The 27,289-nt window shown below is 57.1% G+C and overlaps 1 protein-coding gene across 12 annotated transcripts in view; it reads right to left on the bottom strand.

Moving 5' to 3' along the window:
• Positions 1 to 27,289, bottom strand: part of CAMTA1 (calmodulin binding transcription activator 1) — a 156,043-nt gene that overhangs the window by 124,959 nt on the left and 3,795 nt on the right. For 6 of the 12 annotated variants that reach the window (XM_065855143.2, XM_071798329.1, XM_071798330.1 and 3 more), the window contains exon 3: positions 12,563 to 12,681. In XM_065855143.2, the coding sequence (XP_065711215.1) occupies positions 12,563 to 12,681 (119 nt within the window). Of the gene's footprint in view, positions 1 to 5,760; positions 5,847 to 12,562; positions 12,682 to 13,177; positions 13,308 to 21,118; positions 21,340 to 23,028; positions 23,170 to 27,289 lie in introns of those variants that run through there. The other 6 variants (XM_071798333.1, XM_071798335.1, XM_071798331.1 and 3 more) reach the window with 5 other exon arrangements.

Below are 27,289 nucleotides of genomic sequence, written 5' to 3' on the forward strand. Positions count from 1 at the left end.
TAATTAGAACAACTGCAACACTGAAAGCTGAACATTTAAGCTAGCGTGTAAACCCAGCCTGTCCGTGCAGCTCGGCCCACGGATGGCATGAAGCGCTCGTGGCCCGGCCCGTGAGAGCACCGGCGCAGATGCCCCACGCGACACCGCTCTCCGTGGGCACGTCGCCCCGAGCCTGGCGCCAGAGCCGCCGGTGACACGAGCTGCGGCGCGTCCTGGCCCGGCAGAGGGGTTTCCTTGAAACACCGCTGCCTTCTGCAACCCCGAAAAATGAACCCTTTGTGTCCCTGTCACAAACCAAAGAAAGCAGCCACCCACCGGTGTCACCGGTGAAACGGGGAGGATGCTGCAAGGGCATTGACCCCTGTGAGACAGGAATGAACTCCCCTTTCTCCCTAGGAAGAAAAGCGCAGTAACGGGTCCCTATGAAATAACGTTGAACCTGGCAATCTCTTGCACAGGAACTCGTTAGAGAACTCGAAATGTTGAGTGTCCGCTTTTCCAAACAAAGTGGAACAGGGGTAGAACCTCCAAGCACAAACCTCCAGAAAAGCGGTGACTGAACCTGCAGGCAGCAACCACAAACAACGCACAGCGTGTTTACAGACGTCCCCAGAGCCAGAAGCCATCCCCAGACGGGGCTCTCACCGCTGTCCCCTCACATCACGTCCGCTCCAGGCTTCTGGCACAGTGGTATCACCGCAGCCACACCGCCAGGGCCACGCTGCCACGGCCACACCGCCACAGCAGCACTGCCACAGCCGCACCACCACAGCAGCATCACCACGGCCGTGTCACCACAGCTGCACCGCCACAGAAGCATCGCCACTGCCACAGCAGCACCGCCACAGCAGCATCACCACGGCCGTGTCGCCACAGCCGCACCGCCACAGCAGCATCGCCGCTGTCACAGCCGCACCGCCACAGCAGCATCATCACGGCCGTGTCGCCACAGCCACACCGCCACAGCTGCACCGCCACAGCAGCAGCACCGCTGCCACAGCAGCAGCACGGCGGCCGCGCCGGCCCCTGGCACCATGCACGCGCTTTCCTTGGCACGCAGCTTTGGCTTCCTTGTAATCGCAGCTTCCTCAAAACTCGGATCTTCCCTGCAAAATGTGCACATTAAATGCCTTCACAGCACCCTCCTGTGGGGATTCCGCGTCCGTACAGACGGGGGCAGCTGGAACGGGGTACGCGGAGCAGATCCCGCTCCTCTGAGTGCTCCCGCCGCAGCCGCCGGCAAACGGCAACGGCGCCTCGGCCGCCTCGCCGGGGTCACAGCTGCCACCAAACGGGCTGCGTAACGCTCAGAACCCTGCTGGAAAGCGGGCCAGTCTCCACGCAGCAGATCATCGCTTTGGAATCACTGAAGCTTTAATATTTTGGTTTTGTGGCGATGCCGCATTTTAATTCAGATACTTGAAAGCCTTTTTATCCTAAGCTACAGTGGTTTTATGCAACACTTTGCCACTGCAACGAAAAGCAGGAAGCTCACTGATTCCTGAGAGGAGGAAGACTTCAGAGAGTTTATAATTACTACCTTATCAAACATTTCAATTATAAAGTTCCTATATTACTTACGCTGTTGATTTAGAGCATTCAGAGGTACTGAGGTGCAGAAATCCCATAGATACCATACACCTTCCCACTTTTTGCAAGGACACCGTAAAATCGGGGTTGAATAAATCCTGGAACTGAATTATTGATTATCCTTTAGATTATGTAGTAATTTACTGCGCCTCGCCACACGAGGCTTGCAGAGCGCACACAGGGACCCCCAGGACCTCCCGGCCCAGCCTTTCCAAGGCCACTGTTTCCTCTTGCCCGGGCAGGTGCCCGGCACTGGAGCACACGAGCGCTCGGTCACGACCGCGGCGGGGGGGTCCTGGTGCCGCTCGCCGGGCCCCGCGCCCCAGCGGCTGCACCGCGAGCCGGGGACCAGCGCTCCGGCTTGAGAATAAACACGAGCACCTGCTGGGTTTTCAGTTCTTCTAAAAGTTTTAAACCTAGAAGCCTTAAAAAAAATCTCTGCTTGGAACCATTCACCCCCGTAGTCACCCCTAAACAGAACACCAACCCAACGAGCTGCCTTAGATGGACTCAGCATTGCCAACAACTGAAATACCACACGGACGGGGGTTTCAGACCCATTTCACTGAGTAGGACAACCAGAAATAAGCTGTCAGAGATGAGCATCTAGTAAAAATTGCCTTTCTCTTGCTGGAAATCGTTTCCATATTATCATACCAGACAGTAACTGAACGCTCCTCTTGAATGTTAACGTTCCCTGTGTTGATGAGGCTACGGGAACGGCAGAGCTGCCCGGCACATCGGCTCTGGCTCGGCGCCGGTTCCGGGGTCAGCACCGAGCCCGCGGGGCAGAGCAGAGCGGAGCAGGAGCTGCAGCCACGCGGACCACGCCACGGCTCCTGCTGTTCCCGCACCACACGCTGTGTGTCTGGGGAAGGCTGCTGTTGGGCAGGATCTCATCGTCAACGGACACAGACATCACTCATTATTACTACTGCCAGAAACTACAGCGTCATCTGGGCAGCAGCAGCAGCAGCGTTTTCTGGATGAGAACGCTCCATTCCTACCTCAAGGAACATCAATCCTTCCTCCGCTACCCAGCCTCGCTTGGCAGATAGCACAGCTACTCCCAGCTACAAAGAAAACGCATCCTAAATAAATGGAGAACAGAAACGCAAATGAAGCGCTTGATAATAAATGCAACCTGTAGTCTCAGGCGTGGGGAGGACACCTTTCCCTGCAACAAGGTCAGGCCCGCAGGGAACCGCGGCCACGATGTGGCACCAGCCCAGCCCTGTCCCAAAGAGAACCGTCCCCAGTCGGCTTTATTCCACGCTTCCCCAAGAGGAAAAGCGACTGCCAAGGCATAAATCCTGGTTACCGAATTACACCGGGCTCCAAGCACCGAGCCTCGGCCTCTCCTCGGCCCGCGGGACGCGAGAGCAGCGGCGCCTCCGCCGGGAACTCGCCCTGTGCCGCGGCCCCTTCCCTTCCGTCCGCGCAAAGAACCGAGAACGGCAGGCTGTAGGGTTTGTTTCATGTGTTCATCACAACAGGAACATCACCCAGATCTAGGCTAGGTCCAAGTAATAATCACTGTAATTAGCACTTCATTCATATAATTACCAGCAGACCCCATAACATTTTACAAAGGAGGTAATTACCCATATTTTACAGCTGAGGAAACAGATACAGTGCAGGTGAATAACTTAAAAGAAATCATCAGTAAATGTGTGCACAGCCAGAGACGGCAATTATCCTCATTCCCAGCCAAGGTTCTCCCCAACAATCCAGGCTGAATTCACTTCTGTCTCGTGGGAGGGAATCCAGAGAACACAAACACAAACGGCAATTTCCCATGTCTAGAGGAGCTGAAAAGCAGACAAGCCCAACCTGAAGGAGAAACAAAAACACACTTTTATCACCGAACGTTCTCACGCGAGGTCAGCAGCAAAGAGCGAGGAAAGGCAGAGGACCCGGCTCTAGCACAACAGCAACCGCGGGGCCTCCACCACCACAGCAGCGGCTGCTTCTGCAAGCAGAGCCGAAGCCACGGGGGCTGCCCAGCGGCGCCGCCTCGCCCTCCACCACAGACCTCAGCGCACGCTCCAAACTGAGAGATGGAAGCAACAGCGATAATGGAATTACTGAAGGACTTTGCAAGACAACACGCACACAGCAGCAAGCGGGGCAGCCAGCCTGGGAAGCTCAGCCCAGCCCCGAGCAGAAGCTCCCCAAGCAGCCCGGGCAGGGCCCCCCGAACCAGAGCTGCTCCCCCCAACACCACTGGGCTCCCAAAGCGGAGCTGCACCCCTGGCACCGCTGGGCTCCTAAACCGGAGCCGCCCCCCCCCGGCACCGCAGCCCCGGACAGGTCAGCAGGGGCCGGCCGGCCGCCCGCTCCCCACGCTGGCTGCGTACGGACGGCTTCGTCCAGCAATCCGTGCTTCCTCGGGTACAGGCTCCGGGGAGGAAAGGGAAGGTCTGTCCCACACACTTTTTCATCTTGCGCGCTGGGGTGAGTTTTACTGTTAATAGAAAAGCAATGTTTGCTCGTGCTGACTGACAGACCTGTTCTTCAAAGCAGTCCAGACTGAAGTGGGCAATTTGTCTGTTGCCTATGTATATTTTATTAAAGGAAGAGCACATGCAGATGATTGATATCCAAGTATGTCTATGAGGTTGAATAAAGCAGATTAGGTTAATCCTACACCAGCTGCATCACCTGAACGGCAAGACATGCAACGTTCTAAATCTAATGGATGTGCCAAGTATTCCGTTTCAGTCCTTCAGCCTTACGCCAAGGTCAGCGTGCAAACACATCCAGCGGCAGATAACGCAGGAATGCCAAAATGAAGACTTGTTTCAGGAGTGGACATTAGCAATATTCTGGCTTTGGGTAACAGAAAACCCTCAAAAGCAGGAACAAATCTCTCAGTATTCTCTCAATATGTAAAGAGACAAGGGTTTGGTTCTGCCAGCGTTCTGCAGCACTTGAGCAGCTCTGAGTGTTTGAAGAAAACGCACATTCTAGTTCTGGTTCAGTAACATGAACTCGGTTCCATCACCCCGGCCCTGCCTGGGCTGCCGCCGCAGCTCCAATGAACAATACCCAGTTTTATAAGCGCCAACGAGGTTCAGAGAAGACCTAAATCCATTTCAGTGCTCATTTAGCAGCTTCATCTGTGTGCAATTAAAACTTCAGCATTAAATGTTCAAGAGTAAAATAATGAGACACTTAAAAAGTAATCTGTGCTTCAGCAGCCGCGTTCACTGGATTGCACGTGACCGCTCCCAGAACCAAACCGGAACCTGGCCAAGAGCCGTGTCTGACGCACCGGCACCTCCGGGCAGGACAGCGGGAGGAAAGGCTCCCGAGGGCCAGGCCGTGCCGCCCCGTGCGCTGCACCCACCGCGCACACCGTGCGCTGCACCCACCGCGCACACCGCGCATCACACACCGCACCCACCACGCACACCGTGCACACCAAGCACCACACACCGCACCCACCATACACACCGTGCACACCAAGCACACCGTGCACACCACGCATCACACACCGCACCCACCACGCACACCGTGCACACCACGCACACCGCGCACACCGTGCACACCACGCGCCGCGGTAACTCTGCTTTTGGTTTCAGTGATGATGCAAAAATAAACGTAAATTGAGTTTCAACTGAGATTTTCATTTTGGTCTAAGCCTGATCTTTCATTGAACAGCGACCGCTCTTAAGCTGAGGGTGGGAAAAGTGATCTCAGGACAATGAACACAATTTGACAAATGAAGTATATTTTTAATTCATAAGAGTATCTGAAATGCTCCCATGATTACTCTGAGCTATCGAAGTGTGACCGGAGGTGAAGGGGGAAATGCGAACAGCGCATGCTTTACTGACCGACAGATTGTGGAGAAACGCAAATCAAACCAAAGGTGCACAGAAATATCAAAATCAATCACATTAAGAACCAGGAGAACACAGGTCAAGAAAAGTAATGGACTATGCAAAAATCACACAATTAAACTTAAAAGAAGCAAAAACCAATGAAAATTACATACTTTAACAACTGAAGTTATTTTTATTCAAGAAAAGCCAACATTGCACATCTTTATAGGAAAAAAAGACATTTGGGGAGGTGAAAGAAGGCTACAGTTTGAAAGGATGAAACGTTACAGCTTGCACACCAAAATTAAAGTGAAATGAATTTAAAAAATGAAATGGTTACCAAAGTAATGCAGGTCAGGGGATCAAAGGTGAAGGGTCACACATTATTAAAAAGAAATCCAAAAGGGCGTCTGCATCAAGATCTCTGCAAAACAAAGGAGCTGCAGTGAGTACAAGCGACACCCTCCACGGCCCGCGGCAAAGCTCCCGCGGCAAAGCTCCCGCGGCAAAGCTCCCGCGGCCGCCCCGGCGCCTGCCCCAGCCCGGTGCCAGAGCCACCACCACCAGGCCGCTCCGCCACCGCCACCAGGCCGCTCCGCCACCGCCGGCCCTGCCACCGGCCTGGCCGCCCCCGCGCCGCGGCACCGCTGCCGTCGCACAGGCGGGGCCGGGACAGCCCGCGCGGCCCGGTGCCCGCAGAGCCCGCAGAGCCCGGCCAGCCCCGCAGCCCCGCCATCCCCTGCGCTCAGCGTCACATCCTGGAACAGAGTTTGCTTGACCCTTTGTGCCTGGACATACAGCCATTATTGGCACGCACCCCGACCTCCTGACACCATAACGTGTGCCCTAACGCTACAATCAAACAGTAATTCAAACGTGGTTACCACGACAAAGGCCTCTCCTCCTGGAATTTCAATTACACAGAAGCTATAAAAACCTCTTTGGTTCTCATTTCCAGGCAGGATGCAGTTCATTATCTACACTGGATTTATGCAGTGTCACATTCACACCAGATGAGCGAGACCCCACCGCACCGGCACAGCCTGGGGGCCTCGCTCTCCGCAGCCGCTCAGCTGCCCCAAAACAGCTTCGAGCTGGAAACCAACAAACAAACCCACCCACAAAACCGAGCTGTGTCTTCATCGGACAAAGAAGTCACCACCGACAGAAAATCTCCGTACTGGAAGCTGGCGTGCAGCGCAGGGATCTGACCTGCACACGTCTGTGCAGAGAACACGCCGCGCCTCCGGGCTGCGCCCCCGCCTCCCGCGGGCCAGGCCGAGGGGCGCCGGAGGCAGCGGGAAGGTTCGTGCTTTCGATTCCTGGCAAACGCTCCCGCTGAAGTCACTGCCACGTGCTGGAGTTAAAACTCGGTTCCTGCCATTATTTCCAACAGGTATCAACTCCAATTTTTGTGAACTGCAACAACAGGTCAGCTTTCCCGCTGTTCTTTCACCCGCGCACCAAAGCTGGTCCTTTCTCGCGATTTACACTGCAGATTCGTAAGCCAACCTCATTTTGGATGGAAGCGATTTGAAACGATCCAGCGCCCACACGACCGGCAGTGACTCAGCAGCTAATTAAGCCCAGCGCTACTAACGCGGAGGGTGTGGCCAGAAGCCCCCGCGGTCGCGGAGGGGCCACCAACCGGCACCCGGCATGGCCTCCAGCACCCAACACAGCCCCCGGCACCCGGCATGGCCTCCAGCACCCAACACAGCCCCCGGCACCCGGCACGGCCGCCAGCACCCAACACAGCCCCCGGCACCCGGCACGGCCGCCAGCACCCAACACAGCCCCCGGCACCCGGCACGGCCGCCAGCACCCAACACAGCCCCCGGCACCCGGCACGGCCGCCAGCACCCAACACAGCCCCCGGCACCCGGCACGGCCACCAGCACCCAACACGGCCCCTGGCACCTGGCACGGCCACCAGCACCCAACACGGCCCCCGGCACCCGGCACGGCCACCAGCACCCAACACAGCCCCTGGCACCCGGCACGGCCGCCAGCACCCAACACGGCCCCCGGCATGGCCCCCGGCACCCGGCATGGCCCCCGGGTGCCCAGGAGCTCCACGGAGCCGCCTCTCCGGGCACCGCAGCCGCTGCTCTGCAGAAACAAACGGCTTCCGCTCCCAGTCCCTTTCTCAAGTGCTGCTCCCGCATAAACCTCCACTCTCATCGGCACTCATTTTCCCTCATATCTAGTTCTCCTTTTTCCTCTAAATCCCCTGAATTTTCTCTTGAAAATGCCACAGCCACCCTTGGAAGAGGTGAACATCAGACCAGGAGGACAGGATTTCAATCACTTACAAAACGTAATATCCTCAGTTTCCATTCATTTGACAAGCGAATCAATTCATTTGTGTTTATATACGCCAGTCCCTGGCAGAGACATTTAAATTGACTTTGTAAATAGACTTTGTTGTAACATTTTCCTTGTAAAACGCGGTACAAAGTACAACCCGTGTAACAGACCAGCGAGCGTTCTCCTCGGTGCTGGCCAAGACAGAGCCAAAGCTGCGGTGCCGCGGTACGTGCTGTTTATGGTGCAGGGGTATGCACCATCCACGGTGCCGCGGCACCCACCGCCCGCGGTGCCGGGGTACGCGCCGTCTGCAGTGCCGCGGTACCCACCGCCCGCGGTGCCGTCCCTGCAGACCCGCGGCTAAACGCTCATTCCATTAACATGCTTGTCGAGTCTTTGGGTCCGTCCTGGCACCCGAGCCCCATGAGCCCACGGGGGCAGGGGCACCCACCACCCACAGCACGGCCCCGGGAGCCCTCCAAACACACCCCACGATTCCAAACCCGTTGATGGAAAGTTTCAACACGTGTAAAAACGCACAGAGGCATCCTGACAGGTTACTCAGCCAGGGAGTTAAACACCGGCAGCATTTTATACTTTGTGCATACGCTAAAACTAATTATGAAGTAATTTTTTTCTTTAGCAATCATTAAGGGTGAAAAAGTTAATTTAATTCATTCAATTGAATTCACTTGGGAAAAAGAAAAGCGACCAGGAGGGCAGCGCTGGCCCAAGGCGAGCCACCGCGGTTCGCTGCGCTCTGCACCACCGGGCTGGTCCTGGGACGCCGACACGTTAACTGCCAGAACTGCACCACCAGCCGTTCTTGGAGACTTATCCGTGTACAATTACATCGGTCCTAACGCTAGCTAAAAGGAAGGAAGGAAGAGTCAGGCTTTCCTATGGGGAAGAGGAGGAATCTCCGTCAGAGCCGGAGCAGCCAGCAGGTATTGCCGCTTTCGTTCTAACAGGAACCTTTCAATCCTGCTCGATCACCAAGTCTGCTCACAGCATTTACCAATTATGTAAACACGGCTGAGAAACTGCAAAAGCAAAGCCAGTAGCAGATTTTCTGCCTTGTACATTAAGCAAAGCACAGAATTCCATTAATTTCACAAAATAAACCCATAATGAAGTGCTTCTGATGAAGAGAAACTTCCATCTCGCTCGCTGATCAGCCTTAACCTGCCATCACACCTGGGCGCAAAGCCACCACCCGGCCAGGCGGGCGCAGGTACCGGCGCTCGAGGCAGGCGGAACGCTCCCCCGCACCTCAGGGCTTCTCCTGCTCCTTTACACAGGTTTTCTTACACTCCTGCTGTTGGTCGGTGACGGCACCAACGGCCCCCACCCACCACGGCACGGGCACCAACGGCCCCCACCCACCACGGCACGGGCACCAACGGCCCCCACCCACCACGGCACGGGCACCAACGGCCCCCACCCACCACGGCACGGGCACCAACGGCCCCGTCCTGCGCCCCACAGACGCTGGATGCCGAGTGGAAGAGGAGAACGTCACTGTCGTGCAAGCGAAGCAAAGACGCGAGACCACGCCGGAGAAGTCCGTGAGCACGCGACTCAAGGTCCCCAGAGCAGCATCAAAGAATTTCTTGCTAGGCTAAGCGATGTTCAAATACAGCTCTGTAACTGCACTTACTCGCACACTATCGAGCGATACCTGAGCCCACAGGGTGTGAAACACGGGAAAAGGGGCGTTCCTGCCGTGCCCTCGAGAAGCCCAAGCGCATGCAGCAAGTACTACTGGGTTTTTCTGCTGTGGAACTTCTCAGTTTTCCCAACAGAGAACGTAAATACAGGGCACTGTGGGAAACAAAAGCCCTAGGTAGCACTGCACACTCGGGATGTCTAACTTTTCCTTCTTTCTCGTCCTGTGTCACCACGTGTTTACAAGGATGATTAATGACTGCGGCTGCCAGCTCCATTAGTGAAAGGCATCTCCGCTGGAAGCCGCAACCCCGCTCGGGCAAGCGCCACGCGAGCCAAGGTCAGCGCGACCGCGGCCCCGCGCCACGGCGGAGCTGCCGGGCAGCGCCTCCCCAGACCAGCCCCTGCCGCCCAGCCACCAGCGCCTAACGAGCCACTGCGCGACCAGCGCCTAACGAGCCACTGCGCGACCAGCGCCTAACGAGCCACTGCGCGACCAGCGCCTAACGAGCCACTGCGCGACCAGCGCCTAACGAGCCGCCCACCACGGGCCCAGGCTGGGAGCCCGAGGGACCCGCAGGCGCTTTGGGGGCTGCAGCCCCGTGCCGGGCACCGCGAGCGAGCCACGGGCAGCACCGACCACCAGGAGTCTGACACCAAACCCCATCTGCCTTCCGCAACACCAAACCGGTTCCAAACGAACAACCGCAAGCCAGGAGCCAGGCACTATCTCCCTCACTCGCACGGAGCCCCGCAGCGCCCTGGCCGTTAACCGACCTGTCCCAACGTGAGAAATCCCATGAAAATCCCCTTTCCATGCCCCCCGAGCAGGAGAAAGCAGCTCACGCGCTTCCAGGGGAACCCCAGAACATGTAAATCTGTCATTCAATTGCTCGGCTAAACTTACGATTTTCTGTCTCTGGAAAAAATAAAAATATAGAAGGAACACTTCCGTCACCAGGAAATATGAAACCACTATAAACTGGATTTAAGACGAGATGACATCTTGATATGGAAATATATTTCCATCAAACATTTCAGTTAAAACGGCACAATCTGAAGGAAAGCAAACATCTCGATAACATGTTCTAAGCACTTTTAAATGCTCCATCTCTCTTGCTGCTCACAGCACGATTTTACCAAGTGTAAAGTCAACCACGACCTCGTCGGCTCTCACGGGACCGTGTTTGTCCACCCCCACGGTGCAGTGCAGCCGCCCCGGCGCTCAGCCCGGTCTGCGGGCGCTCCGCGGGGACCTGCGGCAGAGCAAACCCCCGCAGGGGGCAGGGAGGGAAATCAAACCTGGAAGCTGAGCTCCCTCCTGCGCCATCATCATCACAAATTTTCCAAGACTCCATCCAGGCACAAAGTTCCGCCTTTTTTTCCTCCTCTGAGCTGATGAGGCCAAACATCCCAGGCCACAAGGAAAGCTCTTCCTTGTCAATAACGCAACAGGGAAACCACGACCCGCACACAGGGCGGCAGAGCCAGCCCAGAGCAGCCCCGGTCCCACCGCACAGTCCCACGGTCGTGGGTTCGGAGCAGACCCTGACGAGCGCGACAAACCGGACACCCCACAGACAGAAGAGGGCTGGTTGCAGTTTTTAACATACCAGCTGATGATTCGTGATTATTAGCAAACAACTGATCTAGAATTAAAGTCCAAGACAAACCTACAGCAAAAACAGGCACCATCCAAGCCGCTCACCTTCCCCCTCCGGTATGCCGTGTCCTTCAGATGGAGGATGCTTCTTCCAGCCCCATCCACACTGCAAGCACCTACGCGCTCTGCTTTGCATTGCGCTTATGAATAATCAAGATTTCCAGCTATCAATTAAACTTGTTTGCCACGCTCTGTACCCTGGGAGGCCACACGGCGAAGCTGGAAGCGTGTGAGCGGGTACACGAGCCTCTAAACCAGGGAGACACGCGACTGAACCCCAGCAAGCTGCCTCCCGTCACAGGACGGAGCCTCCTTGTGCCACAAGCCCTGCAGAGCGCTTGCCTCCTCAGCTGTCTTTGTCAAACATCATCCTTCCGAGCCACCGGAAGGGCTCGAGCTCCGTGCCCCGGGCCCATTAGCACAAACACCAGCCCAGAATAAACTGCAACCCACGTTTTCTAAAATTTACATTTCGATTCAAATGACCCACGACAAAAACATCTACACAAAAGGGCCACCACCAGCAGCTCCCCACAAGAGCCGATTCGCTCTGTCACAGCACTCGGTATGGCAAAGCCAGATACCCGACTTGAACCTTCAGACAGCGGTGGGGGCGAAGCACCCAGCCCTGAGCGTGCACAGGGGCTGACGCGTGTCCCACTGCGCCCAGCTCGCCGCTTGCACTTAAACTCGTGAGCAGCGTTTGTGCAAACACATTTAAATGTTACAGAACAGTCAGCGTGCAACAGGCAGATACTGACTGCAGTTTGACAGGGATTTCCCAGAGTTGCTCGCCTCTGTTATCGAACGATTCCCACAACGTGGCAAAGGCACAGTAAGACAGCGCTACCGCACCACCGCTACACTGTGGGTACTGCGGTGCAACTCCAGCCTCGCTGCCCCGAGGGAACCAAGAGCGCGGGCCTGTCTGAACCGTGCTTCGGCTCCACCGCGCACTCGTGTGTCTCACCAGGGAACCCAGCCACGGCGTGTTAACAGGAGATCTGCAGGCTGCCACTTTCAGAGTAACCGATTCCAGTACAAAACACCCGTTCTCTGTGCCTCCCTGTCCTAACAAGATTTGCCAGACAGGCGCGAGCTGGTTATTTCTCAGGATCCTGTTTGGCAGGAAAGAACACGCGCTGTGGTTTTGTTCGGAAGTCCTTACGCATGGAAAGACAGCACCTGTTCAACACTGCGCCCAAACACCTGTCTGACGTTACACAACTTTGGAGCACGTCAGGAGGATGCCACAAGACCTGACTCTTTGAGACGGGCGACATGCACACGAGCAATAGACTCCTGCCACACCAGCTTCACGTGTGCCTTCAACTCCAGTTTAAATCCCACTTTCAACATGTAACAGGACTTCATCGTTTAAGCAACAGGTTCTGGAGCCAGTGAATTCGTACCCTGTAACTTTCATGGCATGCTCTCAAAAAACAATCCACAAGCATCAAGTAAGCTGGTACATTTAACAGTAAATAAGAGATTTAGCTACCTCGTTAGTGTTCCAGCGGTGCCTCTCTTTTGGTAAACTTGAACATTTCGGTAGACATTCAAGCAGCTTCTTCGGTAAAAAGATTTTTACATGACTGCCATTGCTGTTCCCATGATCATCTGGAAAGAAGAGGAGACACGTGATGTACGGACAGGAGCGGCGCTTCCCGCGAGAGCCGGGCTCCAGCAAGCCCCGGAACCCCCCGTCCGCGTGCCAAAGGGCGGGCGCCTCGCCAGCGCAAAGAACAACACGGCTTTCGGTTCAAATCGCACTTTTATTCCAGATACACAGATACAGTTCAGTTCCTCGTGGCTGCGAAGTTGGAGAGGAGCTTTGATGGATTTGTGCACGAGGAGCCTGTGTGTGCTTACCTGTGCCTCCTTCAGCTTCCTGCCTCCCTCAGCGACAAATTTTACAAGCAATAGTGACAAAATGTTACAGAAGCTGTGACCATAGCGCTATGACCTGCCAGGGAAGTCGTAAATGAAGTTCACACTTGACAGGATTTGCAAGTAAATAAGCACAGAGCCCCAGTACCTGCTATAATTTTGCCAAGCTGCAGCAGAAATGCAACTCAAGGTCTATTAGTTCATTTAAAACTAAAATGCACTGTACCTGATTAAAAACAGGTTACTTTTCCTTCCAGGGACCGCTCAGGCAGTGAATGCAGCTCCTCAACATGTGAGCGAGGCAGAGGGATGGAAATCCTCCTCCCTCACCATGCCCGGGGCTCTCGAAAGCAGAACTACCGGAGAATATAAGATTATTCTTTTTTGTTGCTAAAAATGCAGCGAGTGCATCAATTACCCTTAAAAAAACAAACAGACAAATGAGAGCCCCCCAGAGCCCTGCAGCCCAACAGCAGCCTGCGTGAGTCCCGGAAGCATTAACTGCCCTAACGCCACCTCCAGCACCGGAGCATCCACGGGACCAGACCCGGCCCGCAGGAGGGTGGGAGCGGCAGGAACAGACCCCGCTCGGCACGGCCCTAGGCTCCCTCCCCCTGCCCCCCATCCTGCGCTGGCCTCACGCTCCGCACAGCCCTGCGCCCCTTCTCCCCCATCCTGTGCCGGCCTCACACTCCGCACAGCCCCGTGCTCCTTCACCATCACCCATTGGCCTCACGCTCCGCACAGCCCCGTGCTCTTTCCCCATCACCCACTGGCCTCATGCTCCGCACAGCCCCGCGCTCCTTCCCCCCGCCCAGCGCCCTGTGTCCCACACAGCGGGGTACAAGAGCCACACAATAACTGCCGTTCTACCCTACAAAATTAACTTGTAGTCATTTCCCATTTGGAAGTGTACAGAAAAAGGATATTAACCTTCCCTTTTATACATCTAATCATTTTATGTCATTAAACAGCTGCCAGCATCTTGATAAAACTTCCCTGCAATCCCGCACAACACGGAACGTCCCCGAGCCGCAGCAAACCAGACCCCGTCCCGCGGGCGCGCGGGAAGCGCAAACCCGCAGCTCCACAGCCCCGGGACTTTCAAAGCTCGATCCTGCGCTTGGATGTGTCGAGTTCAACACCGTACATGCTGTTAAATCAACCACTCGTGCAAGCGGAGCAGATGAGCTTACAAGACAAGCAGCGATGTGTACGATAAACGTGAGCTGCTCTATAATTCACGAGTCCCGCGCTCCCGGCTGGGGGACCTTTCCTCTCTGGCTGCCCCAACCCAACACCAGCACTGCCGCGTCCCCTCCTCCAGAGTGGAGAGCTCTGCGGAGCCGGTAAGGAAGTCAGGAGAAGGATCCCTCCATTGTCTTTTGTACAGCGCTCCAGGATCTCTGCCTTGACACTGAGGATCTCAGACCGTTAAGCCCACGGGGCTTCTTGGCCACTCCTTTTTCCAAGCCAGTGTTCTCCCTGTGTGACTGTCCCACCTCCGGCCGCTCGAAGCTTCACAAACGCCTGGGGTGATCCACAAGGACACCGACCCACGGGACAGCGCAGAGCTGGCCGGGCCCGGCACGCCGGCAGCCCCAAAGACACCGACCCACGGGACAGAGCGCAGAGCTGGCCGGGCCCGGCACGCCGGCAGCCCCAAAGACACCGACCCACGGGACAGCGCGCAGAGCTGGCCGGGCCCGGCACGCCGGCAGCCCCAAAGACACCGACCCACGGGACAGAGCGCAGAGCTGGCCGGGCCCGGCACGCCGGCAGCCCCAAAGACACCGACCCACGGGACAGAGCGCAGAGCTGGCCGGGCCCGGCACGCCGGCAGCCCCAGTCCTCCCCGCCCGTGTTGCCAGTCCCTCCAGCAGAGTTAGCTGGTACCTACTTAACATTCCCTACACTAACTTTATACCGTTTTCATTTCTCATTCAAAATATTGCATTGCACTATATTCAATTCATTAAGGAGGCAAAGTATTTTACAGCACACATTATTGCTTTTATCAGCCAAACTACATCCCCAGTTACATCTCATCAGCTTATTTTCCATGGGCACATTTTAATTGACATTAATTGTATTACTTCCCCTTACCTCCGTATCAGTCAAGTCCTCTATCATTCATTCTATTATTTTGCAGGGCTGGCAGACCTCTAATTATTCAGCTCGTTTTATTAACTTTCTTCCACTGTCATCAATTATCAGTATTATTAATCCAGAAAGTGCCTATGGATAATAGATCCCTTAAAAATGTTTTGGTACAAGTTATCAGAACTTGCTGACTCTAAAGCTTCCACCTCCTGTCGTTGGCATCTCACGCCTGTGCGTTACAACAGCAAGGGAAGGTCACTTGCACCATCCCGGAGGGTGACAGCATTTCACATATGCTTTCCTTCTCTGCGTTTAGCAACCGCATTTCTTCATTCCAAAAACTCCCCAGCATGGAAAACGGCAACCGCCACCGCCTCGATGGGACGCTCCGGCCACGCGGTCAGCGCGACGCGCAACAACCACAGCACGGCAAGTGAGCCCTCAGCTCAGCCTCCCTAAACCGGGCCTGACCTTGGGCAAGGGCGAAGCTGGCGAGCCAGCCAGGAGGGTCCAGAGCACATGGGCGCCCATGGGCGATGCCCACGGGCGATGCCCACGGTGGCCGCAGCGCTGGAGCCGTCCCCAACGCTGAAACGTCCCCCTGGACCCCTCTCCGTGCTCCGGTTCCTCCAGACACGTCTCCACCAGCAGGTCCCCAAGTGTCCCCAGGACCTGCCACCCCTGCAGGCCACCCACCAAGAGTTCACATTCCTCCAAACCAGCTATTGCTTTGCTACTTATGTTCCACACGCAATCCTTCCAGCTAGAACACACACACCTTGAGAGAGCTGGAGAAAAGGAAAGACGCAGTTGTCCCTCGGCCTGGACCTCACCTGTCACTTCCAGCCAAGCTGCTGTGGCCACAGCCCCGGGCAGCGTCCCCTGCCCCGCCAGGGGAGCCGGAGCCGGCCCCGCTCCGCACGGGGAGCAGCGCCCCCCACCCACGGCCGCAACCTCCACTGTGGTTACAAACAGGAGCTGCAATTTCACAATATTTATTTGGTTCTACTGTGCAAATCCAGCCCAGATTTGTACTTGAACTCTCTCCCTCGTATTATTTTTGCTATGGGTGCGACTTATGACATTGTGATCTGCAAACCCATCCAGTGTCAATAAAAAGTGCTTTTGCAAGCAAAGCTGCACTTGCACAAGGAGGATTTGCCAGTAAAGCTGTATCGACAGGGGTTTTTTTTTAGTGCAAAGCTGGCCACAGCTCAAAAAATGCTTCCCAAGGCATGCACGGCCAAATCTGCAAGCTACAATAAGGAAGATGCACACTGAAACACAGCGGCCCACAATGGATCCTGGAATATGGTACGGAAATCCCAAATTTAAATTCCACTAGCGATCTTCGAGATTGCTCCTTAGCAAACCAGAAACTCGCGCAAAACTAAGAAAATAAAGCGATTATAAAGTTCACAGAAAGTTCCGTATTAATTATACCACATAAACCCTTCGTAATTTTATGGGTTTCTTCATGCTCCTTACACTTTATCCTCCCAAGGGATGCAACACGGGCCATAAAACTTCAAAGCGCACAACAGCAAATCACACAGCGAGTCTGGGCCCTAACCCCGCTCTCCAAACCACCTTTGCTTTTTCTTTAACTGGTTCTTAAATCTCTTGTGATCCAGGGGGTGAATTCAGATCTATAGACCATTTAACTACCACAGTGTATCAATAGAAGGTGTAACTGGAGAAGAGAAATGGCTGAATGGGAGTTCATCAGCCGCTGATTTGCAGACAGTTTTATGCTGGAAATGAACATAAAGAACAAGCCTGTAAAAGTCCCCTGTGCCTGGTGTCGGAGCGCTGGGTGCGATCACGGCAGCTCGCAGAGCAAAGGCCCCAGCGCCGTCCCCGGCACCGCCGGCTCCCAGCCCCGCTGGCTCTCCCAAAACCCCCCTTTGCTGCTCTTCCAACAACCGCTTCTCCAGCGATGACGCGCGAACACAGACCAAAATGAAAGCCAAAAGAATTCACATTGGCATCTCCATGCTGATTTGGCTCTGGCGGGCCCTGGGCTGGGCTGTCACCATGCAGTTCGCTGTTCCTCCACGTGCTGACCTCTGGACAGAGACAAAACCGATAAATCCAATCTGGCAGAATTAAACGCAAAGAATCACCCCTGATCCAAACTTCTGAACGACTGGGATGCTTTTCCTCATAGTTAAACTTGGTCCCTGGCATTTTCAATCAGTCAACAAGCAGCGATATAAACAAACCCAACCGCTCTTGGTCTGTGTTCTAGAAATATTTGGACAATTACAGTTGTAAATCTCTTGTCAACAAAAGCCAATTTCTAAATACCAGTCGAGGGCGGCTCAGACAAGATAACCAGGCCCGGCTCCTTTGCCAGTGCTCAGCTCAGATGCCGGTCGAGCAAAGGCGTTCCGGTCCCTGCTGGGGAACGGGGGACACGGGGGACACGGGGGACACGGGGGACACGGGGGACACGGGGGACACGGGGGAAGTGTCAGCTCTTCAGGCAAAGGTAAAAACGTGAAAGAGGAGCAAGAGAGGCCGACGGGCAAACCAGCACACACACCGCTGGGATTGCTGCCTGTGAGGAAAGCGGGGGGACGAGGAGATCACAGGAATGGCAGCAGTATCAAGGACGATCAACATCATTTTACTCCAGTAAATTATTGAAGCTAGTCTAATTTCTTGGAACATTTGTGATACTCCGTTGCTGTAACAAGCTCTACAAACCATCCTAAGGCTGCAAGAAATGCAAATCCAGCTGAAACTCTGCTGCTCTGTATTACCGCCCCGGTTTTCCCACCAGTAACGCGCTACGTGTAAGTTATTGTATCCTTTTCACATAGCAGGAAGTTTCTTGACATTTTATAACTGAATTCAACTTAAACAACGCAGTTACGTAAAACTGCAACCGGTGTGTTTTGGGGAAGAGTTGATAGCACAATTCTCCATGAAGCCCACGCGCTGGCGAAGGTCTGGCTCACGCAATTAGCCGTTGTCTCTTACGCTGCACATGGACGGCCGTGCTCAGCACCTGGGGCTGTGCTCCCCGCCCGGGCGGTGTGACAGCCGCCCTGAGGATGCTGCGCCCGGCACGCACGGGCTGCTCGCGCTCCACGCTGCCCGCGTCGCTTTTACACACGGTGAATGCAACACGCGACTGGAGCATCGCTCGGGGCCACCGGCGACGCCTTGGCTTCTGACCCGCCATCCTTTCCTTCGTCCCTGGCTTCTCACTAAAACTACATCATCAAATTCAACTGCAATGAAACTAAAGACAGATGGATATTAGTAGTTAAGCCTCACAAAAATGAACCACCCTTCTACACAGTTCTCAATACTACAAACGTCCTCAAGACTACAGCACATTTCCAAGTACCCTGAAGTACTGGCCAAGGCTCGTGAGATCGCCCACTCGGGCCCTGCACACTGGCAGCCGCCAACCACCGATATTTTTACTTTATTTTTTTAAGCTATGAGTGGTTTGAGTTTGGAAACCTACCTGGAGAGCTGGCAGGGAAAACAAACACCCAAACAGCACCGTGAAACCCCTGGAAGCAAAGATGCGCCAAGAGCAGGACAAGGACGCCGAGCCCTCCAGCCCCGGCGCCTACGGGAGCTCGCTCGGCCGCGGCGCCATGACTGCCCCAGGGACCCCGGCGCCTTCACACCCACAGCGCTTGAACCAGGGCCAGCACCAGGCGGGGCTGAAGGGGCGCAGGAAGGGGCACAGAAATGGACACAGGACACAGGAACAACTCGGAAAGGCCTCAAGAGGAAGGCAGGAAGCAGCCAGGACACGCGCAGCCGCACCGCAATGAACGTGTGGCTCCGCAGCACGCTCGGCTCGCTCCAGGGGAAGCTTTGGGGGGTTTGCTGCTGTTTTCGCATTGGGCTTTGTTTGTTTCCTCTCCCTGCAGACATATTTGGCTATTGAACAGAGACAGAGGGACACTGGAACAGGAAGGTCACGTTCCAGCTCCCTCTTTCTGAGGGCACCCTGGACAGAGCTTCTCCTCTTCCTCTGCTGCCGGGCAGCTTTCCAAGCAGTCTCTAAAAGACGGCACGTTTGAGAAGGATCATTTAAATGCGTTCGTAAAGTCAGCACCAAGTCCTGAAAGACTGAATTTTAAAAACATTTGTTTTAAACTTACTTGCACATAATCCTTGCACTGTTTCCTGATAAAGGAAATGAAACCTGAGTTACAATGGCTATAGGAAACCTTCCTACAGACCTAGCTTTAAAAACCCACACAAATAAACTAAAAACCTTTTGAGACTAAGTGTTTGGGAAAATCATTAAGAACAATAGATGTGGAATTTAAAAGCTCGAGCTTTAAACAAGCCCCATGCCTTCCATCAGGAATCTTGCACGTCGAACAGGTACAACACCAGAGCACTGAACAGAACGGCTCTCGCACACACAGCTCCCGCAGTCCCGAGAGCCACCGGAGCCCACCGCTGTGCCCCGTCCTGCTGGCTCACAGCCCCGCGCCCAGAGGCCCCAGCAGGAGGCAGCTCGTCCACCCCTGACCACAGACACCGGTGAAACAAGCACCACCCCCGCAGCACCGCGCGGCCGAGCAGGTGTTCAGCCAGGAAGGACTGCGGTACGAACCCGACCATCGCGCTGCAATAACCCCGGCTTTGTTTAAGCAATAAATTGTTATGCAACACTTCCGCAGAGGGAAGTAAATATTTGCTGTTCAACAACCAAATCAGGACTGTGTGGTTTTCCAGGGGGACGGTCCCCGAACAGTCGCTCGGCATCCCAGCACACCTGAAGCGCCGAGGCCCTCGGTCCCCACCAACTCCTGGCCCTGCATGAATAGCAGAGGAAAATCCACCCGCTGCACGGCACCGGACGGCGAGGGCACCACTAACAGCGCCAGCTCCCGCACCAGCTGCCACATGTACATGGGCACCGCTCCGCTTCGCAGCCCTGGCTTTCAGACCTGCCCAGGAGAACGCACAGAAATACCAGGAAAGGGTCCCTATGCACATCCAGCCCTGAACGTTTTTACATTTGCAGCAGACCCCCACCCCAATCTATTTCAGAGCCCCTCAGAGCTGCCAAGCAGCACTTCCCAGGGTCAGTCCTCCCGTTTCGGTCCAGACACAGAACTACAAAAGCCACAAACCCTCTGCTGCAGTAACGTAAGAGCCGCTCGGTCATCGAGCCCAACTTCATCCTGCCTAGGGAAACCAGAAAAGAGGAAGCTCACCCAAGTTTTCCGAGACGTGGAAATCCCTCCTGCAGCCAGGGGACCGACACCAGGCTCCCCTCGAACCCTCACCCACCGCCGAGGAATTTCTGCTGGGCACGAGGAGCCTGGAGCGGAGCTGGAGAGGGAAGCTCCGACACCCGGCCGGTCTGCAGAGCTGCTTCCTGCTGTCACGAGGCTCGCGTCCCCTGCACCGCTGCAGGCAGGTGCGGCACACCGCTCCCAAGAAAAGCCGCGCTTCTCCGTGCAAATAACCTGCCCGCTGCCGTTCACCTTCGGGATTTAAACATTCAACTAACAGAAACCTAAAGCAACCTGCGTTCTCTTCTCTAGCATCCGTACTACTGGTGAAACACTTATCTTGAATCATGCTTTAAAATTACTCCCATTTAAGTTTCTGACAGGCAGAGTTTAAACTTAAGGAACAAATGGTTTACATCTCGCCTCCTTGAGAATACACCACAGACCTAGGCAGGGTGAGGAGCTGCTCTGGCTGCTCACTACGACCACAGCACCGGAGCCGGTGCCGTGCTGCCGGCTCTGCGCTCCCACCCGGCGACACGGCTCCGCAGGGCACGGAGCGGCCCCGGTGACACGGCTCCGCAGGGCACGGAGCGGCCCCAGCCAGCGAGCCCCTCCGCGAGCCGCCAGGCTGCAGCAGCGCACGGGTGTGCTCCAGCGCCGGGCACAAACGTCCTTCCTCCAGCAGCTCGTGCACAGCACTCCAGCACAAAGGCAAACGCTGCTGCAGACCCCTCTCCTCGGCAAGCACACACTTCAACAGCCCACAAAAATCAGTTTCCACCACGAAAGACGATAACAGCCGCATTAAGTAACAAGCGTCACAACCAAATTACCTTTCAAGTCAAGGAGCGCTGATCTGCGTGGTTCTGTGAAGCCGCGGCCTCGCAGGAACGAGTACACTGAAATCTGCGCCTTACGCAGGAAAATGTCATCGCACGCTAGCACAGGAAGGGCAAGAAGAGCCAAGCCCGCGTGTGCTTGGGAACAAGACTCATCTGCTGAAGAAGTGAAACTTCACTATTTGAGCCATGAAGTCCGCACGGATGCTCATTCTCTTCTCACACCTGTGTTAACCAGTTGATATTTTACTAGTTCAGTGGAATTAATCATTTAATTCAATGCAAATGAGAAAAGAAGCCCAGTATTTTCCAGACCACAGGAAAGATGGAACTAAGGAATTTGGGAGCATCTAAGAGATTAATAAAAGATGAAGCTGACAACAGTCATCATCACCACTGCTACGTAAAATGTACATTTGCCGTCGAGCTCTCATGCCGGACAAGGCACAGACAGAAAGCAAACCAGAGGTGGCCATGCCTGTGGAGGTTCCACGTCCGCTAAATTACTAGAAACAACCAAAAAAAAAAAAGATACTTCCAAAGCACTTTGAGCAAAAATCCAGATGAAGAGGTCGGAATCACAACCCGGAATCCCAAAAGGGGTTTCCCAGTAAGAGCTGCAAATGGATTAAAAGCGAGGAAGGACGTTTGCTACAGGGATACGGAAAAAACAATTAGCCAAAGAAACACCGAGATTTGAGGTGCCCGACTGCAACCCAATAAAGGCCAGCGGCATTCCTGAAATACACCCGGTTTCAGTTACGCAACCGGCGAGCTGCGGGACACAAACCCCCCCTTCCACCCCGGCAAGCGGAGCCGTGACACCGGGCACCGGTTCACCGGGCACCGGTTCACCGGGCGGCCCCGCCGACCGTGGAAGCCGGGGCGACACCGTCCCGCGGCGCGACCGCCCGGGCCGGGAGAGCGGGCGCAGCAGCCGCCGGCGGGGCGGGAGTCGCCGCCAGCGCTTCCCGCGGCCCGCGGGGCGAACTTCGGGGAAATCGCCCGAGCCAGACAACTGGGGACGAACGGGCCGGGGCCGCTGTCCGCCCTTCCCGCCGAGCTCCCACCGGACGGCCCCGCCGGGCTGGGGGGCGCCGCGGGCGCGCGGGCGGAGCAGCGCTACCCCCTTGCGGACACGCCGCGCCCCGCTCCCGCCGCGCCGGTAACTTTCGGCCGGAGTTGGGCGCCCCGACCGCCCCCCTCCCCGCCGCGGCCGCACCGCCCGCGGGGCCGAGCAGGGCCGGGGCCTCCCCCCGCGCCCGCCGCTCCGCCGGCCCCAGCAGCGCCCCCCCCACGCCGGCCCGCCCGCTCCCGCCGGCGCGAAGGCCCCGGTGCGGCGGGGCCGCGGCCGAGCCCGCCCCGCTCGTGACAGGCGCGCGCTCGCGAGGCACGTGCGCCGCCGCCGCCGCCGGGGGGGAGCGGCGGGGGGGGGGCGACGGGGGCGGCGCGGCCGAGCCCGGCCCGGCGCGGCGTGACCCCGGGCGGCGGCGGGCCCAGGCCGCCCCCGGCCGGCGGACGCCCGGAGCCCCGCGCCGCGCCCTGCGCCGCCCCGCGCCGCCTCAGCCTCCATGTTGGCGGCGGGCGGGCACGTGCCGGCGGGCGGCGGGAGGCGTGCCCGAGCCTCGGCCCAGCCCGGCCGCCGCGGCCCCGGCGCCACGCGGCCTGCCCGCCGCACATGGCCTGCCCGCCGCCCCCCGGCCCGGCCCGGCCCCGCGGGGCTCCCGCCGCCGCCAAACTTCGCGCCGCGCGGCCCAGCCCGGCCTCCGCGAACCGCGCCGGGGGCAGGGACGGCGGGGGGGGGCGGCGCAGGAGGCCCGGCGCGCCGGCAGCCCCGCGGCGGCGGCGGCCAGGCCGGGCCCGGCGCGGCGGCGCGGAGCGAGTGGGCCCGGCCGCGCTCTCACCTTCCGGCTTGTTTTCGGCGGCCATTTCCCCTCCGCGCGCCACATCCTCCTCCGCCTCCTCGCGACCGGGACCCAGGCGCGCGCCGCCTCCTCCCGCTGCCGCCGCCGCCGCCGGGCCGGCCACCCCGCGCGCACGGCGCACACCCCGCGCCGCCCATTGGGGGAGAAACCGCACTGACACCCGCGGCGGCCAATCGTGTCGGGCGGAGGGCGGGCACCCTGAGGGGATGGGCGCGATGGACAGCGCGCGCCGCCAATGGCAACGCGGCAGCGCTTCAGTGACACGCTCCGCAGCCACTAAGCGGAGACACCGGGAAAACGAGGAGAGCGAGACGCCGCGCTTTACTGACGGTCGCAGCAGCCACTCAGGAAGCGATGCCGCACGACTGACAGCCGCCGGAGCCAACCGCGTCGCGGAGGAAGCGGGACTTGCCGATTGACGCACGGCACCACCGGCGCCAGCAGCCAACGAGCAGCGCCGTCCGCCAGAGTGACCGCGCGCTGGGCCAATGGGGTGAGCGAGCCGGGCGGCCGCCGGCGCCACCGCCCCCAGCCCTGTCCATTGGCTGCGGACCGCCCCGGCAGGCGCCCGCCCCCTCCGCGCCCTGTAACCCTAAACAAAGCCGCCGATTGGCGCGGCGGGCGGTCCGCCCGCCAATCCCCGCGCCCGCCCCGCCCCGCGCCCGCCCCGCCCGGGTCCCCGTGCACAGCGGAGCGGGACCCGCCGGCAGCCGCGCCGGTGGCCGCGCGCTCTCCCCCTGCGCCGGGACGCGGTTACGCCCCCGCCCCCGGGCTGCGGGAGCCGCCGTGGCCAAACGGAACCTCAGAGGCTGCGAGTCCGCCCGGAGCGAGTCGAGGGCTCGGGCAGGGATTCTCGCGCGTGGCTTGAAAGGGCTGTGACAGGAAGCACGGTTCCTCCCGTCCGCCGGTAACCCGGCGCCGGCCCGGCCCCGCGCAGGGACCCCCGGGGTGGCACCGCCCGCGGTCCCGCTCCGACGACACGGACCCAGCCCCGCCGCTCCCCGGTGTCAGCGCTGCGGGGCCTCCGGGCACACGGCTCCGCTGGGCAGCACCGAGCGCTGCCAGCACAACGGACAGGGCTGGGGCGGCACAGGAGCGCGGGTGACCGGCGACCAGAGCGGCGCCAGCCGTGCAGAGCCGGGACGCAGCACCCGCGGGATCGGGATCTGGCGGAGTTTGTGCTGCCAAGAGCCTCCCAAGAAACCAAGTGAGTCGCTCTGTCCTTTCAGAGACGGAAAGAGCGATCTGTTCTGTGCCTGGCGGAGCTTCCTCCCTGGCTCTGTCAAAGCTGGAAGAGCCCGGGCACCGCCGCCTTCTCCAGCGGAGCTCTGCGTAACTGGACCACATCTAATGCCCGCACAATGCAAGCCAAGACAGTTGTTTCCTTTGATCTGTGTGTCTAAACACACAAAAAGGATATTTTCCCTTAGATCCTCAGGAGAGTGCAACTTCTTAAAGAAGACCTGTTGGCTCTGGTTTTGCTACGGACCGAAGCCATACCCAGGCCAGACGAAGGGCGCGCATGGCGTGAGGAGCCTCGTGTAAGACACAAGAAAGGAACATTCTTTTTTTCCTCTTTTCAGCAGCTGCTCATCTCATGGAGTGTGAAAGGCACATTGAGCGGAGGTCTAGGATGGCAGGCCCGCTCCCCATGGCTATACTGCTAGTCTAGTATACTCTGTCCTACAAATACGCACCAATACTAACGCAGCTTCAGATCAGCTAATTGTTTCCTTCAGCTGCACGAGATACACTGGGAACTCTTCCAGTTGCCACACTGGCAAAGAGCTGCCGTTCCTTGGTGAGTTCTGGGGCATTTACGTCTCTCCTTGGATACTCTCCCGAGATGATCTGTGCGCTCGGCGGAGGCAGCCAGTGCTCCTCACAGCCTGCGTGACACCAGAGCAGACTGAGAGATTAGAAAAGGTCCCCAGGCCTCTGTGGACACCAAGGAAAGCTCGGCCGTTGAGGTGACACCTTCCCAAGGGGCACACTGTGCTCAGAAATGGTGAAGCGAATGAGTCTCCTCCGACTGCTACCAAACCCAGTGGCACTGGAGAGCTGCTGGGATCTGGTTCTGCAGACACCGGCGCTCGGGGCCAACAGCAGCAGGAGCCCTAACAGCCTCTCTGTGCCGTGCAGGGACACGAGCGCAAAGGTTCATCTGGTCATAGCCCCACTGCGTTATTCACGTATGTACGCCTGAGAACAAACAGCCATACAGAACTCCACATGGGGCACCCTGAGAGCATCCACAGCCGTGACGAAACGCACAACCAGGCACACAGCAGCGTCCACCTCCTTCTCTCCAAAGCTCAAGTCGTTCCTCACGTGCCTCTCGGCTCAGGAGGGTAACCAGCCCGTGCGGTGAGTGACAAGGCTGCTGAGGACACAGCCGCCCCCTCGGGGCAGGGCAGCTCCCGCCGCCCGGGCTGGCAGCAGCAGCACTGCCGGCGCTCGCGCCACCTCGGCTCACGCTGCGGAAACCGCTCCGCCAGGGCACGGGGAGCACTGCCCAGCTTCCCAGAGACGACGGCGGTTTGCGTGCACGAGGACAAACAAGGCGTTCCTAAGGGGCTACTGAAGCAGTGTATGGACTCTGCTACATATGGCTAATGATCTCATTCTCTTCCTCAATATAAGCTTTCCTACCAGGACAAAAAAAACCCACAACCCCGATAAACTGAATCTTATATACCTAAAACCATATGTAATTTTAACCATAGCATATAGGTTATTACAGCAATGTGATCTCTGTAGTATTACAGATGCTATTTGAACATGGATTTTTCATCAAACATGCCAGCAAAGTCCCAAATATTTCCTTTTAATTCCTTGTGCAATAAAATGATAAGAAAGGAGCCATTTATATTGAAGTGCTGCTGGTATCTTTCCAGTTTCCCAGCTCCCCACTGTTCAGAAATCAAAGGTCTAATCAGTATTAAGGCACAGAGGTGCTGAACCGCAAAAGATTCCGGGCATGTACGGTACAGGGTAAAGAGGCTCGGTCTTACCTTTCCAGAGGCACGAACACAGAGCCACCTCCTGCTGATAAGCAGCAAGAAAGCAGAGGTGCCACGAGTTGCTGCAGCCCAGATCACGGATCACTTTTAGCAGCACACTGATAAAAGCTGCAGCTACTCTGATGTGCGGAGTTCGGGCACTTTGTGAAGAGGGAGGTGAAATACCAAGTCCTCTAGAAAAGTCTTCGCTGTCATTCCGCGGCGGATGTGGGTCTGGCTCGGTCAATGTGAAGATTTGGCATGCTCAGTTACACACACAAGTCAGACTGTAAAGAACACATTCAAATAGCCCGTTACGAATAGTCAGCAAATTACATCCCCACCATTGCTATGGCGATCACCAAAACGCACACCAGTTCAGACTGTTTTAATGGCTACAGTGACAACACTGGAACCCAGTTCTTGGGAATTGTTCGCACAAAGTTACTCCACAATTTAGAAGCAGGGAGTGCCAAGTGCTTTTACAAAAATACTCTTAAAAGTGTGGCCAGAGATTCTTAAAAAACCCCTGGCAATGAAGGAATGAAATGGTTTTGCCCTTTCCTCGCTCCACTGCAGAACCAAAGCCGTCTCTTCCAGAGAATAAAATAAAATCAAACAACAAAACCAAACCCGAGACGTAAACCAGTGACTGTGTGTGCAAACCCACTGCCACTGCACAACACTGCTCTGCACCTGCCAAGTGCAATTACCAAACCAGCTAATTGCTCTCCCTAGGGGACAGCGCCGCCCCACGCCCTGTGCCCCGCCCCCGGCGCCATGCCCTGAGCCCCGCCCTGTGCCACACCCCCTGTGCCCCACCCCCGGCGCCATGCCCTGAGCCCCGCCCTGTGCCACACCCCCTGGATCACGCCCTGTGCCCCGCCCCGAGGCGAGGGCTCCACACCTGCGGTGACCACAGAACGTCGTCCGACAAACCGCCCGCAGAGGAGGGATTTACTGCACTTGTGGATCAAAGACGAGTGATCCACCTCCTGTCTCTAGGCTGGCAAGACACAGCCAGACACTCACGAGGTGCTTGGAAAAGCTCCGGCAGTGAGGTGAGGGACACATCCCTGAGCCACGGGCTCAGAGCGGCATCCCCGCTCCAGCCGCACACCCGCAAACCCGCACACCCGCAAACCTGCACACCCACACAGACACTGCCAAACGGAACACGTCCCCACGCTCCCTGCCACCACAACCGGCACACTGACACGGCTGAGGGAAGAAAAACC

The sequence above is a fragment of the Patagioenas fasciata genome, chromosome 23, assembly GCF_037038585.1.
Source record: "Patagioenas fasciata isolate bPatFas1 chromosome 23, bPatFas1.hap1, whole genome shotgun sequence".
NCBI classification, from domain to species: Eukaryota; Metazoa; Chordata; class Aves; order Columbiformes; family Columbidae; genus Patagioenas; species Patagioenas fasciata.